Source organism: Hesperophylax consimilis, chromosome 6 (assembly GCF_061612785.1).
Source record: "Hesperophylax consimilis isolate HC1 chromosome 6, BYU_Hcon_1.0, whole genome shotgun sequence".
NCBI lineage: Eukaryota > Metazoa > Arthropoda > Insecta > Trichoptera > Limnephilidae > Hesperophylax > Hesperophylax consimilis.
The window spans coordinates 14,818,090-14,835,701 of NC_142841.1; the positions used below are offsets into that span (position 1 = coordinate 14,818,090).

Sequence of the window (17,612 nt, forward strand, 5' to 3'; positions counted from 1 at the left end):
ATTAACTTGGCTTACATATGTAGATACCTACAATAAAACTAGATTAGACTAGACTAAAACTAGACTAAGTTTTATGTCAGGAGTTGAATGTGTTAAGAGGAACGGTCACGTGGCTCTTTTAATACAAAACTTAAATTTGTATTTGAGGTCAAAATACTCAACCAAAATGAAAAATTATTTTTTTAATCAAAAGGAATATCAAATATCTAGTACGTAAATTTTTTACTTTATTTATTTGTGTTTTAAATTATACAATAAAGGCCATTAGATAATCCATACTAACTTTGGCAATTATTTGAGAGGTAGTGAAAAGTATTTAAAAAATATATTTAGCTCTATTTACTATACGAATATGCTATGCTTTTTCATAAAATTAAAATATTTTCAGTGTGGTTAAATATTTTGGCCCAAAACCAAATTTAATTTTTTTATGAAAAAGGCCGCGCAGCTGTTCCCCTTAATTAGGGATGATATTAAATAAATAAATTCTCTTTCGTTTTTACAATGTAGTCATTGTACTAAATAATGTGTACAATGAGAATACAATCTTGATAAAAGTGTGATAAATTGATTGAGACCATATTTTAATAAATTGCCGCTATTGTCTTGTACCGTTACGGAAACGTTACATTTACAAGTTGAGCGAATTGTCATATTGTCATTAGAGTGCAGTCTTCAGCTAATTGCTAAAACGTTTGCATGTTTTAATTAGTAGAAGACGCAAAATATTTATGAATCACAACCGTGTTATAATATATCTTTGCACTATTATACAATTAATTTTTTTATGATTATTTTCCCACGCTTTTATTTACTAATTAATATTTAATTTCACTTTGTTGATTTAGCCACTAACATTTTTGCAAAAAATAACCATATAGTTATACCTACAGTCTAACGTAAAATAAAATTAGATCCTAAAAAAACTATCAAATATCTTCGACCCTAAAAGAATCGCACTGTGTTGTGTAATAATAATGTGTACAATGAGAATACAATCTTGATAAAAGTGTGATAAATTGATTGAGACCATATTTTAATAAATTGCCGCTATTGTCTTGTACCGTTACGGAAACGTTACATTTACAAGTTGAGCGAATTGTCATATTGTCATTAGAGTGCAGTCTTCAGCTAATTGCTAAAACGTTTGCATGTTTTAATTAGTAGAAGACGCAAAATATTTATGAATCACAACCGTGTTATAATATATCTTTGCACTATTATACAATTAATTTTTTTATGATTATTTTTCCACGCTTTTATTTACTAATTAATATTTAATTTCACTTTGTTGATTTAGCCACTAACATTTTTGCAAAAAATAACCATATAGTTATACCTACAGTCTAACGTAAAATAAAATTAGATCCTAAAAAAACTATCAAATATCTTCGACCCTAAAAGAATCGCACTGTTTTGTGTAATAATAATGTGTACAATGAGAATACAATCTTGATAAAAGTGTGATAAATTGATTGAGACCATATTTTAATAAATTGCCGCTATTGTCTTGTACCGTTACGGAAACGTTACATTTACAAGTTGAGCGAATTGTCATATTGTCATTAGAGTGCAGTCTTCAGCTAATTGCTAAAACGTTTGCATGTTTTAATTAGTAGAAGACGCAAAATATTTATGAATCACAACCGTGTTATAATATATCTTTGCACTATTATACAATTAATTTTTTTATGATTATTTTTCCACGCTTTTATTTACTAATTAATATTTAATTTCACTTTGTTGATTTAGCCACTAACATTTTTGCAAAAAATAACCATATAGTTATACCTACAGTCTAACGTAAAATAAAATTAGATCCTAAAAAAACTATCAAATATCTTCGACCCTAAAAGAATCGCACTGTTTTGTGTAATAATAATGTGTACAATGAGAATACAATCTTGATAAAAGTGTGATAAATTGATTGAGACCATATTTTAATAAATTGCCGCTATTGTCTTGTACCGTTACGGAAACGTTACATTTACAAGTTGAGCGAATTGTCATATTGTCATTAGAGTGCAGTCTTCAGCTAATTGCTAAAACGTTTGCATGTTTTAATTAGTAGAAGACGCAAAATATTTATGAATCACAACCGTGTTATAATATATCTTTGCAATATTATACAATTAATTTTTTTATGATTATTTTTCCACGCTTTTATTTACTAATTAATATTTAATTTCACTTTGTTGATTTAGCCACTAACATTTTTGCAAAAAATAACCATATAGTTATACCTACAGTCTAACGTAAAATAAAATTAGATCCTAAAAAAACTATCAAATATCTTCGACCCTAAAAGAATCGCACTGTTTTGTGTAATAATAATGTGTACAATGAGAATACAATCTTGATAAAAGTGTGATAAATTGATTGAGACCATATTTTAATAAATTGCCGCTATTGTCTTGTACCGTTACGGAAACGTTACATTTACAAGTTGAGCGAATTGTCATATTGTCATTAGAGTGCAGTCTTCAGCTAATTGCTAAAACGTTTGCATGTTTTAATTAGTAGAAGACGCAAAATATTTATGAATCACAACCGTGTTATAATATATCTTTGCACTATTATACAATTAATTTTTTTATGATTATTTTTCCACGCTTTTATTTACTAATTAATATTTAATTTCACTTTGTTGATTTAGCCACTAACATTTTTGCAAAAAATAACCATATAGTTATACCTACAGTCTAACGTAAAATAAAATTAGATCCTAAAAAAACTATCAAATATCTTCGACCCTAAAAGAATCGCACTGTTTTGTGTTAACCCTTGGAATGTCAAGCTCCCGCAACCTAATACTTGTGTGCCAAGGTAAAATGCCGGACTGTCCACCAAACGCTTGCTTACACTATTGTCGCAGTAACTATTTTTTTTTTTGCAAGATTATGTATTTGTAAATTGTACCGTCTTACCTTAAAAAATAATGTGTTCATGTACTTGAAAACTGTTGATATAATAAAAATTGAATAAGTAAATCTATCCCAGATTTCCCAGGATAGCTACTAATGTTCAGAGAAATGTTTTTTTTTCTATTAGTTTAGTTCTATTATATTTTCCAGCTAAATGAAAATTCTTATATAATTATTAACAATAAATATATGTCATACGAAGCAGTTCTGTTAAAAAATAACCAAGACTTTTGAAATAGGAATTATGACATTTTTCACGCCGAAAAATGCCATAATTCTTATTTCAAAAGTCTTGGTCATTTATTAACAGAAAAGCCTCATATGACATATATTATAAATTAAAAATATATTTTGCGACGCCTTTTTTGACAGATAAAGTAAATATGTTTTCAAGTGACGAAACGACAAGCTAGAATAACATAATTATGTATTTTTTCTTGCCAAGCAAATCAAAACTATTTTAGTAGCCCAAAAGCATTTTTAAGGTACACAATACAGTTAAATCGGTAAAGTGCGGTGAAGGTAGAACCGGCATACAAGCAACCGTGTGACAGCTTTGCTCGACCACTTTTTTAAAAACATAACCTGTATTATTAATTACCATGTATTATTATTATTGAATAAACAAAACTACCAGCAAATCCGCCACGGATTCACCGGAACACAACGTGTAAAAACGTCAGAAATCCGCTACGGATTTACCAGCACACGATAGGTACAAACGTCAGAAATCCGCTACGGATTCGCCGGCATACGAAGGGTACAAACGTCAGAAATCGGCTACGGATTTCTTGGCACACTAGAGGTTAACACAAGAAAACCACGTAGTTTATGATATCAGTACCAAAAAATGAGAATCAGAAAAGAAAACGCTAATTATCTCAGAAAACGATGGGAATCTAACCCACGACCCCGGAATCAGAAAGCAAGTGCTCTTGACTCTTACTTGAAATTTCACGTAGGTAGAAAAAACACGTTTTTACATTCGTGAATTCGCATATCTTAATACTAATATAGATGTTTAGTTTTTATATTAGCTTTTTAGGTGTTCCTGAGAATTTATATAATAAATGCATAGATAAATTGAGTTGGTAGATGCGGAGTAACTTTAAAGACCATGGCAATAATTTTAATCAAGCTTTCCTACCTCGGCTAATTTGCAGTCCGTCCGCTCTGCTTAAGTTAATGATTGCACGCAAGGCTAACATAACAGGAATATGCAAAGCGTACTTACTACACGTACGTACGTACTGTACCGCACTTGCATTAGTTAGGTGAGTACTAAGTACGGCTACCGAGTAACGGCAAGCCGGCTATAGGCCGTGTATGCATAAGATGCGTCATAAAAATAAAAAAGGTTCCCCTTCGCGTTAAAGTTCTAAATGTCGACAACGTTTATCGTTTTTGTGTTTATTTTGTAGCCTTTTTTAGAAATTGGGATTTACTATTACGCATACCGTTTCGTAGAAAATAGAAAGAATGCGTGAAATGGATACATTTTTTCGTCAATTTTAGTATGACTATTTTACTAATTAAATATACTAATTTCGGTTGTCTGTTCGTTCTTGATAAATCTGCTTCAATGAAGTAAAATTTTCTTTGAAAATAAGTGTCATTTTATTCGAAATTGGAACTGATTGTATTAAGGATTCAGACAACGGATAAAATCGGTAAACACATTATTTGAATTGTCTTTTTCAACATTCGAAGTATGAAATCCCATGATATTTTTGTTGAAAACGAACACTTTATGTCGAAAAAGCAGGCACTTTGTTTATTTACTTACTAGTCTACTTGAATTTTACTATTTGAATTTCTACTTGAGTTTTTTTAAATCAGACTTAGACGTGACCTTCCTCTTGTTTTGAAGGTCAAGTGTGCAAAATTTCATCAATTTTGAAATAAAACTGTAGATTTGCATAAGACAACTAATAGACGCTGCTCACCCGGTGTCTGCCACAGACATTCTCCTTTATATGAATAGATAGATAGAAGTATCAATATTAATATCAGAGCTGACATGAAGACGAAGACCCAATATTTAGTCAACGCGAAACACATTCGGCATCCAAAGTGTTAGAAAAGTGCGGTGTTTATATTGTTATAAAAGTAGCTTTTTGATTTTCTTTATCTCAACTTAAAACAGATTCAATAAAAACAAAGTGGATGTTCACGTAGTATCTTTTTTAAAATGATCAATTCGTCTTCTTATTGAGTTGACCTGGAATCTAGAGCAAAACATTTTATGTCATTCTCTAACACCTTTTTGTCTAATTTGCCATTTATGGCTGTGGAATGGATTGACAGTTTTGATGAAAATACTTTTTGGTTTCATTGATTCGGTTGAACGACAATAAAGTGTTCTTAGTAGGTACTTAGCCCAGATTCTGTACACAGTGTTCATGATATTATGCCATGTCAACGAAGGGAAATAACGCCTGGAAAACAATGCATGACCTGACATACTGCTGGAAACTTCGTATTATTTCAAATCAATGCCACCTTATATTACAAAATTTAAATAAAATCTCTGATGTAAGTCACTATCAGAATACTTTTATGATCTTTGTATGTATCACTTCATTTGAGTACAAAAATAGCTAGTTTCGGACAAGATCGTGCATTCTTCGGAATAATATTATAATAACGTAATTAAATAAGGATACAGATAGAAAAAAAGAATTTGGCCAGTTCTCTCAGTTTCTGAGTCTAATATCACCAGTTAAGTACAAATGGTGCTCAGTATGAAAGTATTAAAAATGGAGTGAAAGAGAGAGAAAGAAGCAACAGGGGAGTAGAAATATATAAAATGCGAGGAAGAAGAAAACTCCGAGGTTTTAACCATGTATTTGACTGTTGGTATACTGTACGATTATTTGGCAAATTAAAGATCAACCACCGTTACAATAATATTGTTTTTTAGACAGGTTTTTAGAATAGAATATAAATTTTTCCTTATTGTAGCAGTGGAAACCTGGTTAGAAATTCAATACTCAATTTGAAAGTCAGTGTAATTCGAGCCAAGAAAACGTTTTTAAAAATGTTTTTTATCGGAAAAGAAGTAACATGTTACTCAGCTGGGACTACTAGTAAAAATAATTGTTATGAGTCTTAGCACTCGCGTGGGTAGCCGTAGCAGAGTTTCCGAGCAATTCAGGCCCAAACGGTTCTTTATTAACGGTATTATGCAAAATTAAGTTATCGCCTCGCTTGTGGTCACAAACCGACTACTAGTCGCTCGTAAGCAATGGTAGACAGTCAAAACCAGTCACAGACAGTCATAAACAGTCGACTACCTATGATTATCATTGACATATTCTGTAATCTCTCTATTAGAACAGTTTTATAGACACAAAACCAAAAAAGAAAACAGTAAATAGGCAATTAGTGGCAGTCGTAGACATACACAACAGTCAAATAACTACACTAAATAGTCACATACATTCTATACTGTCATTTATAACTGCTCATTTTTTAAAAACAGTTGAATGGATGTCAAACGTGCATCATTAAATTGGAACAATTCGATAGAAATTTATGATTCATTTAATATTATGATTCATGAGTAAAACGAGCGCAAAAAAACAGTATCTCGATTTTCAGGATGCTGACGACAGGATAAAATAACTACTTTTGTATGTCATGCATGTTGTTAACCTTCTGAAATATTTATGTTCTGAGAACACTCACATATTCTTTGATTTCTTCCATTCACTCCGGTGATCAATTTGTTTCTGTTTTTTTTTTACAAAGAATTTTATTCGTATACACACATTACATTATACTATATATTAGTACGTATTATTAACATTATATTTTTTCATTAAACTCTGTGATTAAATACGTTCGTTCAAAAACATATTATGCGTATACAAAAAGCTGCCAAAGTTAGTAGTAAATATTCATTAAAAAAATCACTGATTTGCTAATGGAAAACGACAATATTAAAATTTTTAAGAACTAGAAAAGTATTAATTCATTCCAAGTATATAAATGGATAGCCGTTGAAAAAAAACGATAATGACTGTTTATATGTATATGCCAGAGCTTTTATTTGATTAACATTATTTCTCGTAATATAGTATTATTAAGTATAACAGTAGGTACTCTTTTCACTGGCACCTGCTTTATAACATTATTTTTATATTAAATCAAGTAAGTGGTGAACACAATAAAATATTATTATATTATGTATAAATTTACAACTAATGCATTTTGTTTCTTATTCACAAAATATTGAGTGTTTGCAAAAAGCAGTTCGTTTGATTAAAATAAATGATAATAATAATTTATTTCTAGTTTATATACCCTTAATACAATAGACTTATTACATCATTTTTACAATACATAACAGAACAACTTGTTTCCCTACTACTATTTGTGTACCTTTTTTTGACTTTTTAGAAAACTTACATTATAAATATTACAAGAAAGTAGTTACCAAAAAACGTTACAGTAGGCATGTAGGTTTCGATTATTCAAATAATAAAATATAACATCTACTATTGTTACAATCAACTATTTTACAAGCAAGACAGACAAATTGATAGCTCTCACTATTAATCAGAGCGTGTTACACAGATAATATGTATTTGATTGAACACTAGGAAAACACGAGAAGTGCTAATCTACAACGCACCATAATACAGCAAAATCTTTGTTTTACACGTATACTTCAGTTTGCTATGTAATTTGAATAAAAAAATAAAAGACGGTGCTTAACATAGGTACTTCGATGGTACTAAAAACCACCTAAGATAAAAAATCTACTTTTCTACAAGGATTTTGCACCAGTTCATGAATAGAAAAAAACTAAGCCAAACGCACGCGAACAAGAAATTTCCTCATTTAAAAATAATAAATGGTGCTTTGCGCTGTTTTAAATTTTGGCCTACCGCAGCCAGAAGTTTCGAATTCAATCCGTCCACATTAGCACAAACAGCATTTATTTTTTTCATTTTTAGGAGAATTAAAATACTTGAAATAATAGTTAAAATAATTTATTAGATAGTGGAAAATGATTGTCTTTCTAAAAACAAACATTTGAAAAGGAAAAAAATTATTAAATTTGCTTATTTTTAATAATCATTTGATTTCGATAAACTGTGAGTATTGCACCTTTCATATTTTTGATTACCAATTATTAAAGAAAATTAGTGAATTAGCGTAGTTGTACAGGGAAAAAATGAGTATTGCTAATTTATTAAGAATCTCTTCAAATTAATGGTAATTCGGTTAAATACGGGATTGCAGACAGTTTCTTAAAAAACTTTTAAGAAACTGTCTTACTAAATTCATAATATTTCGGAACACGTGTTCATGACACGTGTTCCGAAATATTATTGCCTGCATTTGCCTAGAAAATATATAATGTCGAATTGCGAAAATTTTAGGATTTTTATGAACACGTGTTCCGATATTGTGATAATACATTCGTATTTTACTTAAAGTTTATCAGGAAACCTACAAATTCATTCGTTAAGAGCCTGCAAATCCCGTTTTTAACGTGATTATGGATAATTTGAAGAGATTCTTAATAAATTAGCATTACTCATTCTTCTCCGTGTACATGTGTAGTTTATTTATTGTGTATTATTACTTGTTGTTGCAAAATGTATTATAGTAATATAGTCACTAGTGTTTAATATATAAATGTACATGTAGGAAGAACGAGGTGAGCGAACTTGAAGTCGATTTCAATTATATAAACGCGATGAGCTGGATGAGCCAATGTGCCAAAAGTCAGATATTATGTTTTTAAACACACACCACGCAGACCAGGTTTGGATATACGAGTTGCTATGTGGGCAATTCACTGTTAGGCTTGTCGAATTTAAATTACTCCACATAGAACGATGTTCTGAAAGGTACTGACAAAAATATTAATTTCTTTTTCTGCTCAAATGTGATAAAAATACATTAAAGAATTAATAGAAGCATAAATATTATAAAAACTTTGTAGGGAAACATTATTAATATAAACATACACAAATCAACTTGTTTCGGACACAATCGTGCTTTCTTCAAAATAGTGTAAAAACCATACAGTTTAAACACGGAATTTTTGCAAACACAAACAAAGTGGTGCAAAAGTATGGATTTATGAAAATGGTTTTCTATTTTTAGTCAGTTTTGTTAAATATTTATTTCTTGAAGGGCGTTTTACAAAGATAAAAATGGTAGATAACGAATTTGACTCCAATTTCTCTAGCGTTTACTGACATAGATTAAACGAGGCAAAACAATATAAGCGAAAACTGATTACATATTTTAAAATAAAATTTGTGAGCAGATAAACCATTCAACCGATTTATATGGAAATTAATATCTACCACCATCTCCTTCAACTTTAAATTATTAACAAATAATATGTGTGTTGTTAAAAAAAATATAAATTTTTATTATATTGTTAATACGAAATATATTTAACTTATTTTCTTGATACCCCGTTAATACGTAACCTCATTATATACTTGCCTGTACAATATTTATATAACCTACACGTACACAGCCGTATATGCTACACGACTACGTATACGGTGATCATAGTCATGAATTGGCACTCGTTGACTATGATAGGTAGGTACTAAGTTCTGAGTAAATTCAAATCTCGCCCTGGTATGTGCTAATAACGGTGCAAAATAGTATTGAGAACCGACATTGCTGTCGAGTGAATCACTTCATCGATACTCGATTCCATTACAAAATTCTGTAATAATAATAACATTGTTTAATACAATGGTGTTCCTTCTTTTTAAAGTTTTGTTCACCAATAGTTGGTAAGTAGATATCAACTATGTTATATTATTAAAGGTCAAATAATATACTACTATAAATGTGTTTGAAATGCCCAGCATTAAACGTTTTTGTAGTATTGGGAGAGTTCATTTCCTGTAAGATTTTTGTGGTTTCGTATTCCATTTTTAAAAAGTGAAGTAAGCAAAGATAAAGGAATTGATTTCGCGAATAAATTTTTGGAAAAGAATCCCAATAAAGGAAGGAAAATTTGAATAGAAAAGTGGGGTTAGGAAAATGTTGAAGATTATTGTAATGCGTAATAGAAATATAGTCATAAGTATGATTTGAGATTACTTAACCAGTGGAATTCAGCTTAACACGAGTTAACACGAGTGGAAATTCACATTTTTAACTTTGTTAGATTTTACTTGTTAGATTGTTGTTGTTTTGGTGACATTTGTTGCTCATTTTGGTGTCAGCCGGTATATCATTTTCAACATAACATTAAAAATGCAACGAAATCTATGGTTATTTATGGATATACAGTTAAAATCAGATTTGAATCAGGCCTGTGATACTCAAACTTATACATCATAAAGAAGTAGACGAATACATGATATTGAGGCTATCATATTTAATGTAATATATTATTTTAGCTGAACGTACTGTTCATTACCAAGTGAAGGCCACGAACGAATAACATTAACTCGTGAACTCATAAATATATTTGTAGCTTTCCTTTTACCAGGTGAGTCACTGTTCCTAGGTGACACCAACCTTCATTAGCCGCATTGCGCAATGTCACTCAGCAAAGAATATTGACCTATCAATAACAAGATATACAAATTATTAAGTATTCATCAATTAAACAAACAACATAAACAAAGACAGAGATAGGTCAGTTTGAAGAAAAAGTATCCTTCATATCTCTATATCTGTTATTACTTCTCACCATTTGACTTTATATCTCTTGAATAGTGACATATTATTATATACATACAATACAAAGTAAACGTATTTATTTTTTTCAAAATATTAATTTTATTATTTGTTATTATAGTACCCCGAAGAAGACACGTTTGCGGCAGCCAAATTTTTAATATAATGTTATTATAATGTATGCCTAGATAAATAAATAAATATGTATATTTATTTATTTTTATTTTTGAATGTAAGCGTGCTGCAAAAAATATGAATAGAAGATTCGACTTACCGTTTGGACAGGAGAAGAGGTTTTCCTGAAAGAAAAAAATGATAATTAGTATTTTCACATCGTAAAGCGTTCACATGATCACGATATAATCTTTCACGTTGAATTGGTTTGGCAATACAAAATCTTACGTAAAGTGAACCAAAGATAAAATTGCACTCTAATTACGGATTATAAAAAAAAATCCCACAAAAAATAATAATAATAACACTTCATAATTATTGTATGCATTTAATTGACGTTTTTTTTCTTAAACAATGCGATATACTGCGTGGTGCAATTTAATTTATCGCAATTGTTGACCTCTGGGAGATAAAGCCTTAACTTTCGATTTTTTTACTCGGTCCATGAAGTCACGAGTTTCTGTATTATTTTTTCATTGCCTCAGAAATCGACGTTTGATTTGGCCGAAAACTTGCCGGAGAAACTATGATCGCTTACGCAAAGGTTATAATTTGTCCGTTACCCACAGAGATTACTCTTCATCCATCAGGTAAAACGAAATAAGCGAGTAAAAAGGATAAATGTTTGTTTTTTGTGCTTCTGGGCAGTAATATTTAATTTAATTAGACTGATAATATGAACACAATTCGACGTTTACACATAGAAATGGAATATGTAGACGGAAAACATTCGGAGGTCAAACTGCAAAATAATACACGGAAGACATGACAATCAAAATGAACTTGCTTTCATTACCATGATTACCATGTTAAGCCCTTTTTCCGAATTTCTACCGATTAATAACACATTTCTCTTAAACATTTAAAGTTTTTAAGTTACATTTGTAAAGCCGAAACGGTAATTATATGAAACTCCATCGATAGAGAAAATTTGAAAATGAAAATTTGTTAAGAAAATTATTAAAGACACGTTTTTTTCTGTTAGTTAATATGTTATAGGTATGAAAAAAATCACAGCGTATCTTTAAATGCAACCTAAACATTTCGGGAGAATTTTTTGCTATATTTCAAACGGGTCGTAGTTTATTAAATATTTTCACCATTATCTCTTAATAATTATGTTTTTTAATAAAATTAACTCGCTCCTTCTAACATTCGTATTAACATATTTCCCTTTCAAACCACCTTTGAACGCTTACTACGTAGCCTTAACTAACAGATCGGACTTTCAAAGGATTAAGGCAACCTTCCTTCACAAGATTCCCCAGGCTGACTTTGTCCTATTGGCTCTGGATACTCACTACTAATTTAATTATGTTATGAAAATGACAGGTATTCCTTTCAAATATGTGTATATTTTTGAGAAAAGAATGTATTGAAACTAAATTAATTATTATTTTCACTTCTTTAGAATTTCGCTGCTGTATGATAATCTAAACGTCACATATCACAGTGAAACTGAAAGCCATTGCTCATATGTGCTTGTTAAAATGTAATACAAAATTCCCTGACCCATATGCATCGCAGCAACTGGACTGAGTCGGCCACAAAACAATCGAATCTGCTAGCAGAGAAGCTGACAGGAAAATCATTAATCGTTACTAATAATCTGCATTGTTCATCATAGAGATCCAAATATCGAAAGTGGTCAACGAACAATAGCCCAACTGGCAAACTGGAAGAGCCAACACGCCTACCATCAGGAAATCAATAACGTTGCGATACTGCTACAAGAAAGTAATTTTTCTGCACGACTATTATTTATTCACGATAACTCTTATAAGCATACTTTTATGAATTTCACGTATGCCTGGGTGAAGTTGTCAATCAAAAATAATGATTTGAAAACCATTTTGGTGAATTTTAAACACTGGCAAATATTTTGGAACAAAACACGCAAAAAAAACTTTCGATTGTTTTAATCTAGTACACCGAGTCACGAGTTCTCATAACATATTTTCGATTACATGTAATTTTGTTAATGAGCTTCGTTATTGTGCCGCTGGCGAAAAGGTGATATATTTTGGGTTTGAACAATGAAATGAAATCGTTTTGGAAAATCAATTTTTATTTACAGATAAGAACATTAATTGACTACCGAATGCAAGATATTAAATATTGACTGAATCGACTAAGCGTAGCCTTGACATTTAGGAACGAATACGCGGATATTTTGAATGAGCATAAAGGTAAAAAGTGACGCTGATACCTAAAATTTTTACGAAATAAGTACTAAAATTTTTACTTTTCAGAAATGAGGCCATAGTATACCATAGTCTTTTACGGTTAAAATTTTGTTGGTATTACCCATCGTTTGCAGTTATAATTGCTCTTTGGTATCCTTAGATGAAAACATCGATTTAACTTCCTTGAGTCACGTCAATGATAGTTGTTCAAGGCTATTGTCTAAGTGTCGAAGACATTCTCTTGCTTCGTGAAACTCCCAACGGACTCGAGGTGTTTGGCATTCCGGCCACAGCCAACAGTCTCACAACCCACACGTTAACGCATAAGAACACTGTATTTGCATGTTTCTGTTTTACTCAAATATAATTAGCTATTTATTGAAGCGCGAAATCGAAATGTTACGTTTTGAGGAAACGTGCATAATTTCTGGGTGAAAAAAGGTTTTATCATTTTATATAAATTTCAAACATGATACGGAAGTTATATCTTTGTTTGTTTAAGGAACTTGAAACACACCTTCACGCTTAGTGTGTGAATGTTGGGAGGTTTTTTCAAGAGACCATATATTTTATTTTATTTGGTTTTACGCCGTGATGGATTTTTACGGCGTCGAGACATATTATATCTACATTTGTTGGTGAAATATTTTGACTTGTTAAATATTATTATTTTTTTAATGATAAACTAATGTTTGTAAGACAACGTTTTTATGCAAAGCACAAAGGAAATAATAATATTTGTATAGATTCTAGATCTTAAAATACTCATATCACTGATTTTAGATTTAAAAACCGCAAAATGATTTGTGCAAGGGAAGAGTATTTTGTGTTTTATACTTGAAAAACAACAACAACAAAAAAAGTAAGGGACCAACCATCACGCCATTTTACCAAGGGCAGAGATATACGAAGAACCGCCAAATAACTCGGTCTTGGCACACACTCACATTCATACATCGTCTCAAACACACTCTTCTGTTAGTCTTACTCTTGACATGACCCGACTTAATAATTTAAATAAAGAATATATTGTAACACATGTATGCGTACCTCTGAATTAGTTAAATCCAATATTCCTAGGAAAAGGATGGCGACCGCTAAGGTCGCCCTGAGCCTTATCAACATCGTCAAATTCTGGAAAAAAAAAACAAAAAATATATTATTAGTAACAAGACCAAATAACAAAAATACAAAGAGTACTTAAAAATATGTAAAATAAACAATTAAGAGAAACGGCTGAGCGGTCCTTTTCATACAAAACTTAATTTTGGAATTGAAGCCATAAAACCCAACCAAATTGAAAATAATTTTTCAATCAAAAGGTATAGCGAATATGTACTATTTTATTGAAAGGTATTTTAAATTATGAAATAGGCCATTAAAGAATTCAATTTTTCGTAATTTTTGCTGCAACTTAGGCATTTTTTTGTCAGTTAATAGTAATTATTATTATTTTGGTAAACTAATGTTTTCAGACGAGATTTTTTATGCATAGCACAAAAGGTAACAATTATATTTATAAGCAATAATTATTAGCATGAAACACTCATCAACATTGAACAATCTCCTGATAAAAGATACATGACGCCAACGGGACATGAACCCGTGTCCTTTCGATTTCCGGTCGACAGCTCTGACCACTGAGCTATGGCGGCTTATCTCTTATCCGCGAAATAATTCAATATATACTAGTGATTCATTCAACAATTACTGCTTATTACATTTTTCACCTGAAAACAACCAACTTTATTTTATATGAGAAAGGCATTGTAAGTGCTAACTCTCTCACTAGATGGCGTCGAGACAAATTGTCTAATTTTTTTGGTGAAGATACTTGAACTTGTCAAATATTAATTATTATTTTTTTGGTAAACTAATGTTTTAAGACAAGATTTTTTATGCATAGCACAAAGGGTAACAATCATATTTATAAGCAATAATTATTAGCCTGAAACACTCATCCACATTGAAAAATCTCCTGATAAAAGATACATGACGCCAACGGGACTTTTAATTATTAAAAAAATAACCTTGGCGATCTTATTACGTCAATATAATGTAATATAAAATAATATTTCTTATTATTGTAGAAAGCAATCACTTTGTGGTTTGACATATTTAATAAAATAAAATACTTTTTTGTTTTAAAACCACGATATTTATTAATTTAAGAACCGACCGGTTTCGCTTTACTTAAGCATCATCAGGGTACAAATTAATACTAAACAAGAAGTACATAATGTGTGTATATATATAACAAAATATAGAGGGAGACAACATGATACAAATATAAGCAACACAAAGACGGTCATAAAATACATTAACATAAGTGCACAAGTAATGGAAAAACCGCTAGATAATTATGTAGACTAATGGGTTATATCAATAAATCGGGAGAAACAAAGCATCAACTGGCATGGTGGTAAGGAGGTAAGGAGAACTGGGATTTTTTTTTATGGGTTTATTGGAAACAGACCTAATATTGGACTACTTGATATGTCTAATTGATTATTAAGTATCTGACTTTTGGTTTTTACAGCTTTAAAAGCTTTAAAAGCTTTAAAAGCTGTAAAAACCAAAAGTCAGATACTTAATAATCAATTAGACATATCAAGTAGTCCAATATTAGGTCTGTTTCCAATAAACCCATAAAAAAAAATCCCAGTTCTCCTTACCTCCTTACCACCATGCCAGTTGATGCTTTGTTTCTCCCGATTTATTGATATAACCCATTAGTCTACATAATTATCTAGCGGTTTTTCCATTACTTGTGCACTTATGTTAATGTATTTTATGACCGTCTTTGTGTTGCTTATATTTGTATCATGTTGTCTCCCTCTATATTTTGTTATATATATACACACATTATGTACTTCTTGTTTAGTATTAATTTGTACCCTGATGATGCTTAAGTAAAGCGAAACCGGTCGGTTCTTAAATTAATAAATATCGTGGTTTTAAAACAAAAAAGTATTTTATTTTATTTAATATTTCTTAACTGGGACATAGAGGGAATATTTACAACACAAGAATTGTGACCTGATGACAATGCAATGTTATAAATATCACCATATATATAATACCGTAATTTAAATTGGAAATATATGAAAGAAGAAGCAAAGCTATCAGTCAATATTTAACCCCTCATGTTTTTTAGGGTTACATGACCGGGCGTCTATATTTTATAGTAAGTATTTTTTATCCTTTTTTCTATTATGCGGAAATACGTACTTTTATTGACGTAAGAAAGAGATATCATAATTATTCTCAGTGTAGCTCAAACATATATACCTATACTGGATGCCACGAATAAAATCCTAAAAATAGCCAAAGTGAATAATTCATTTTTCGCGACGCTAACGTAACATTCCGCTTAAGTTTAAATATTATTTTATATATTTTATTGTATGGGTTTTCGAAATATCGATTTCTGTAAATTTTTTAACGTTTGCAGTAAAAAATTAAGTAAAAATTTTGAAAGCGTTAAAAACATTTTTTACGTTTGATATTAAAGTTTATTATTTAGAATTAGTGATGTTGATTTTAAATACATAGACCAGACAGATAATTTGATATAGTTTCTAAAATAGTATTTGTTTTAAACGAAAATTAAAAAAAGATAAGCATAGCACTTTTGAAATACATCGGAAACATTACATACTAGATATACAATATTTGAAAACCTGAAGGGTTAATAGGATTCATGAATCTTCATGGAAAGCAACGAGCTAAAACAATTAGGGTATGTTTTCAAGATTTTTGCTGACACTTTATGCATTTATAAAATGGCAAGTCAGGAAAACGAGGCGTGGAAAAGCATTCGTGACACGATGTTCCTATAATAGTCATACCTACATAACGTATAATGTTGAAATACATACGACTACGCCGAGTTATGTAGGCAGATTTACCGCATTCTTCTGTATACGAAAAACTAGTTTCCTGCCGCCAAAGCGATCGTCCTACTGACAGACTAAACAGAAATTCGTGTTGCAACAATGTACTACCAAGACATGAAGTGGGTAATGGGTGGAAGTTGGAAGGTGTTAATCTACGATTAATATAAAATTTAAAAAGCGCTAAAAAAAAATCGTTCCTACGTATTATTCCACGTATAAGCAGTGTTTAGCTCTTGGATAAGTTATAGGTATGTTGACAGGCAAGGGTATGATTACCTAATGGTTAATTGAAGGAAGTTATTTTAAGTCGCAAAGGAAATTTACATCCTGTACCATGCCTGCTTTATTGAGGTCGAAGCTGAGTTTCCTTAAGGTTTAACCGTGCATATGTAGCATCATTTCAATGTGAAATATGCATTATACGTTACGTTGGCTTTACGGTATCTGAAATATGTAATTTTAATGTTTTCCTATAAAATTTCCTTAAAATAATTGATTCTAAAGGGGTTTCAGCGAATTTGGTGTTTTTAAACGGGATTTTAGGTAATATGATAAAAATGCCATTGGATGGCCTAATTAAGAAGTAGCTTGGATATGCAAAAAAAAGGTTGCATGTCCCACTTAAGGCTCTCGAACGGTGAGCCCTTTATTTGTTTACTGGTAGCGATCTGATATTTATGCAAGCCAATTCGATTGCGTTAATACAAAAATATTAAAAGACCTTTAGACATTAATAATTCTGGAATAAAACC

General features: G+C 30.6%; 1 protein-coding gene across 1 annotated transcript in view; it reads right to left on the reverse strand.

Annotated features, from left to right (window-relative positions):
* uif (sushi, von Willebrand factor type A, EGF and pentraxin domain-containing protein uif) overlaps window positions 1-17,612 on the reverse strand; it is a 115,849-nt gene that overhangs the window by 68,528 nt on the left and 29,709 nt on the right. Inside the window, exons 2-3 of the mRNA XM_089632408.1 lie at window positions 14,012-14,095; window positions 10,876-10,900 (exon numbers count right to left, since the gene is read on the reverse strand). Of these exons, the coding sequence (XP_089488534.1) occupies window positions 10,876-10,900; window positions 14,012-14,086 (100 nt within the window). The 5' untranslated portion in view covers window positions 14,087-14,095. The remainder of the gene's footprint in view (window positions 1-10,875; window positions 10,901-14,011; window positions 14,096-17,612) is intronic.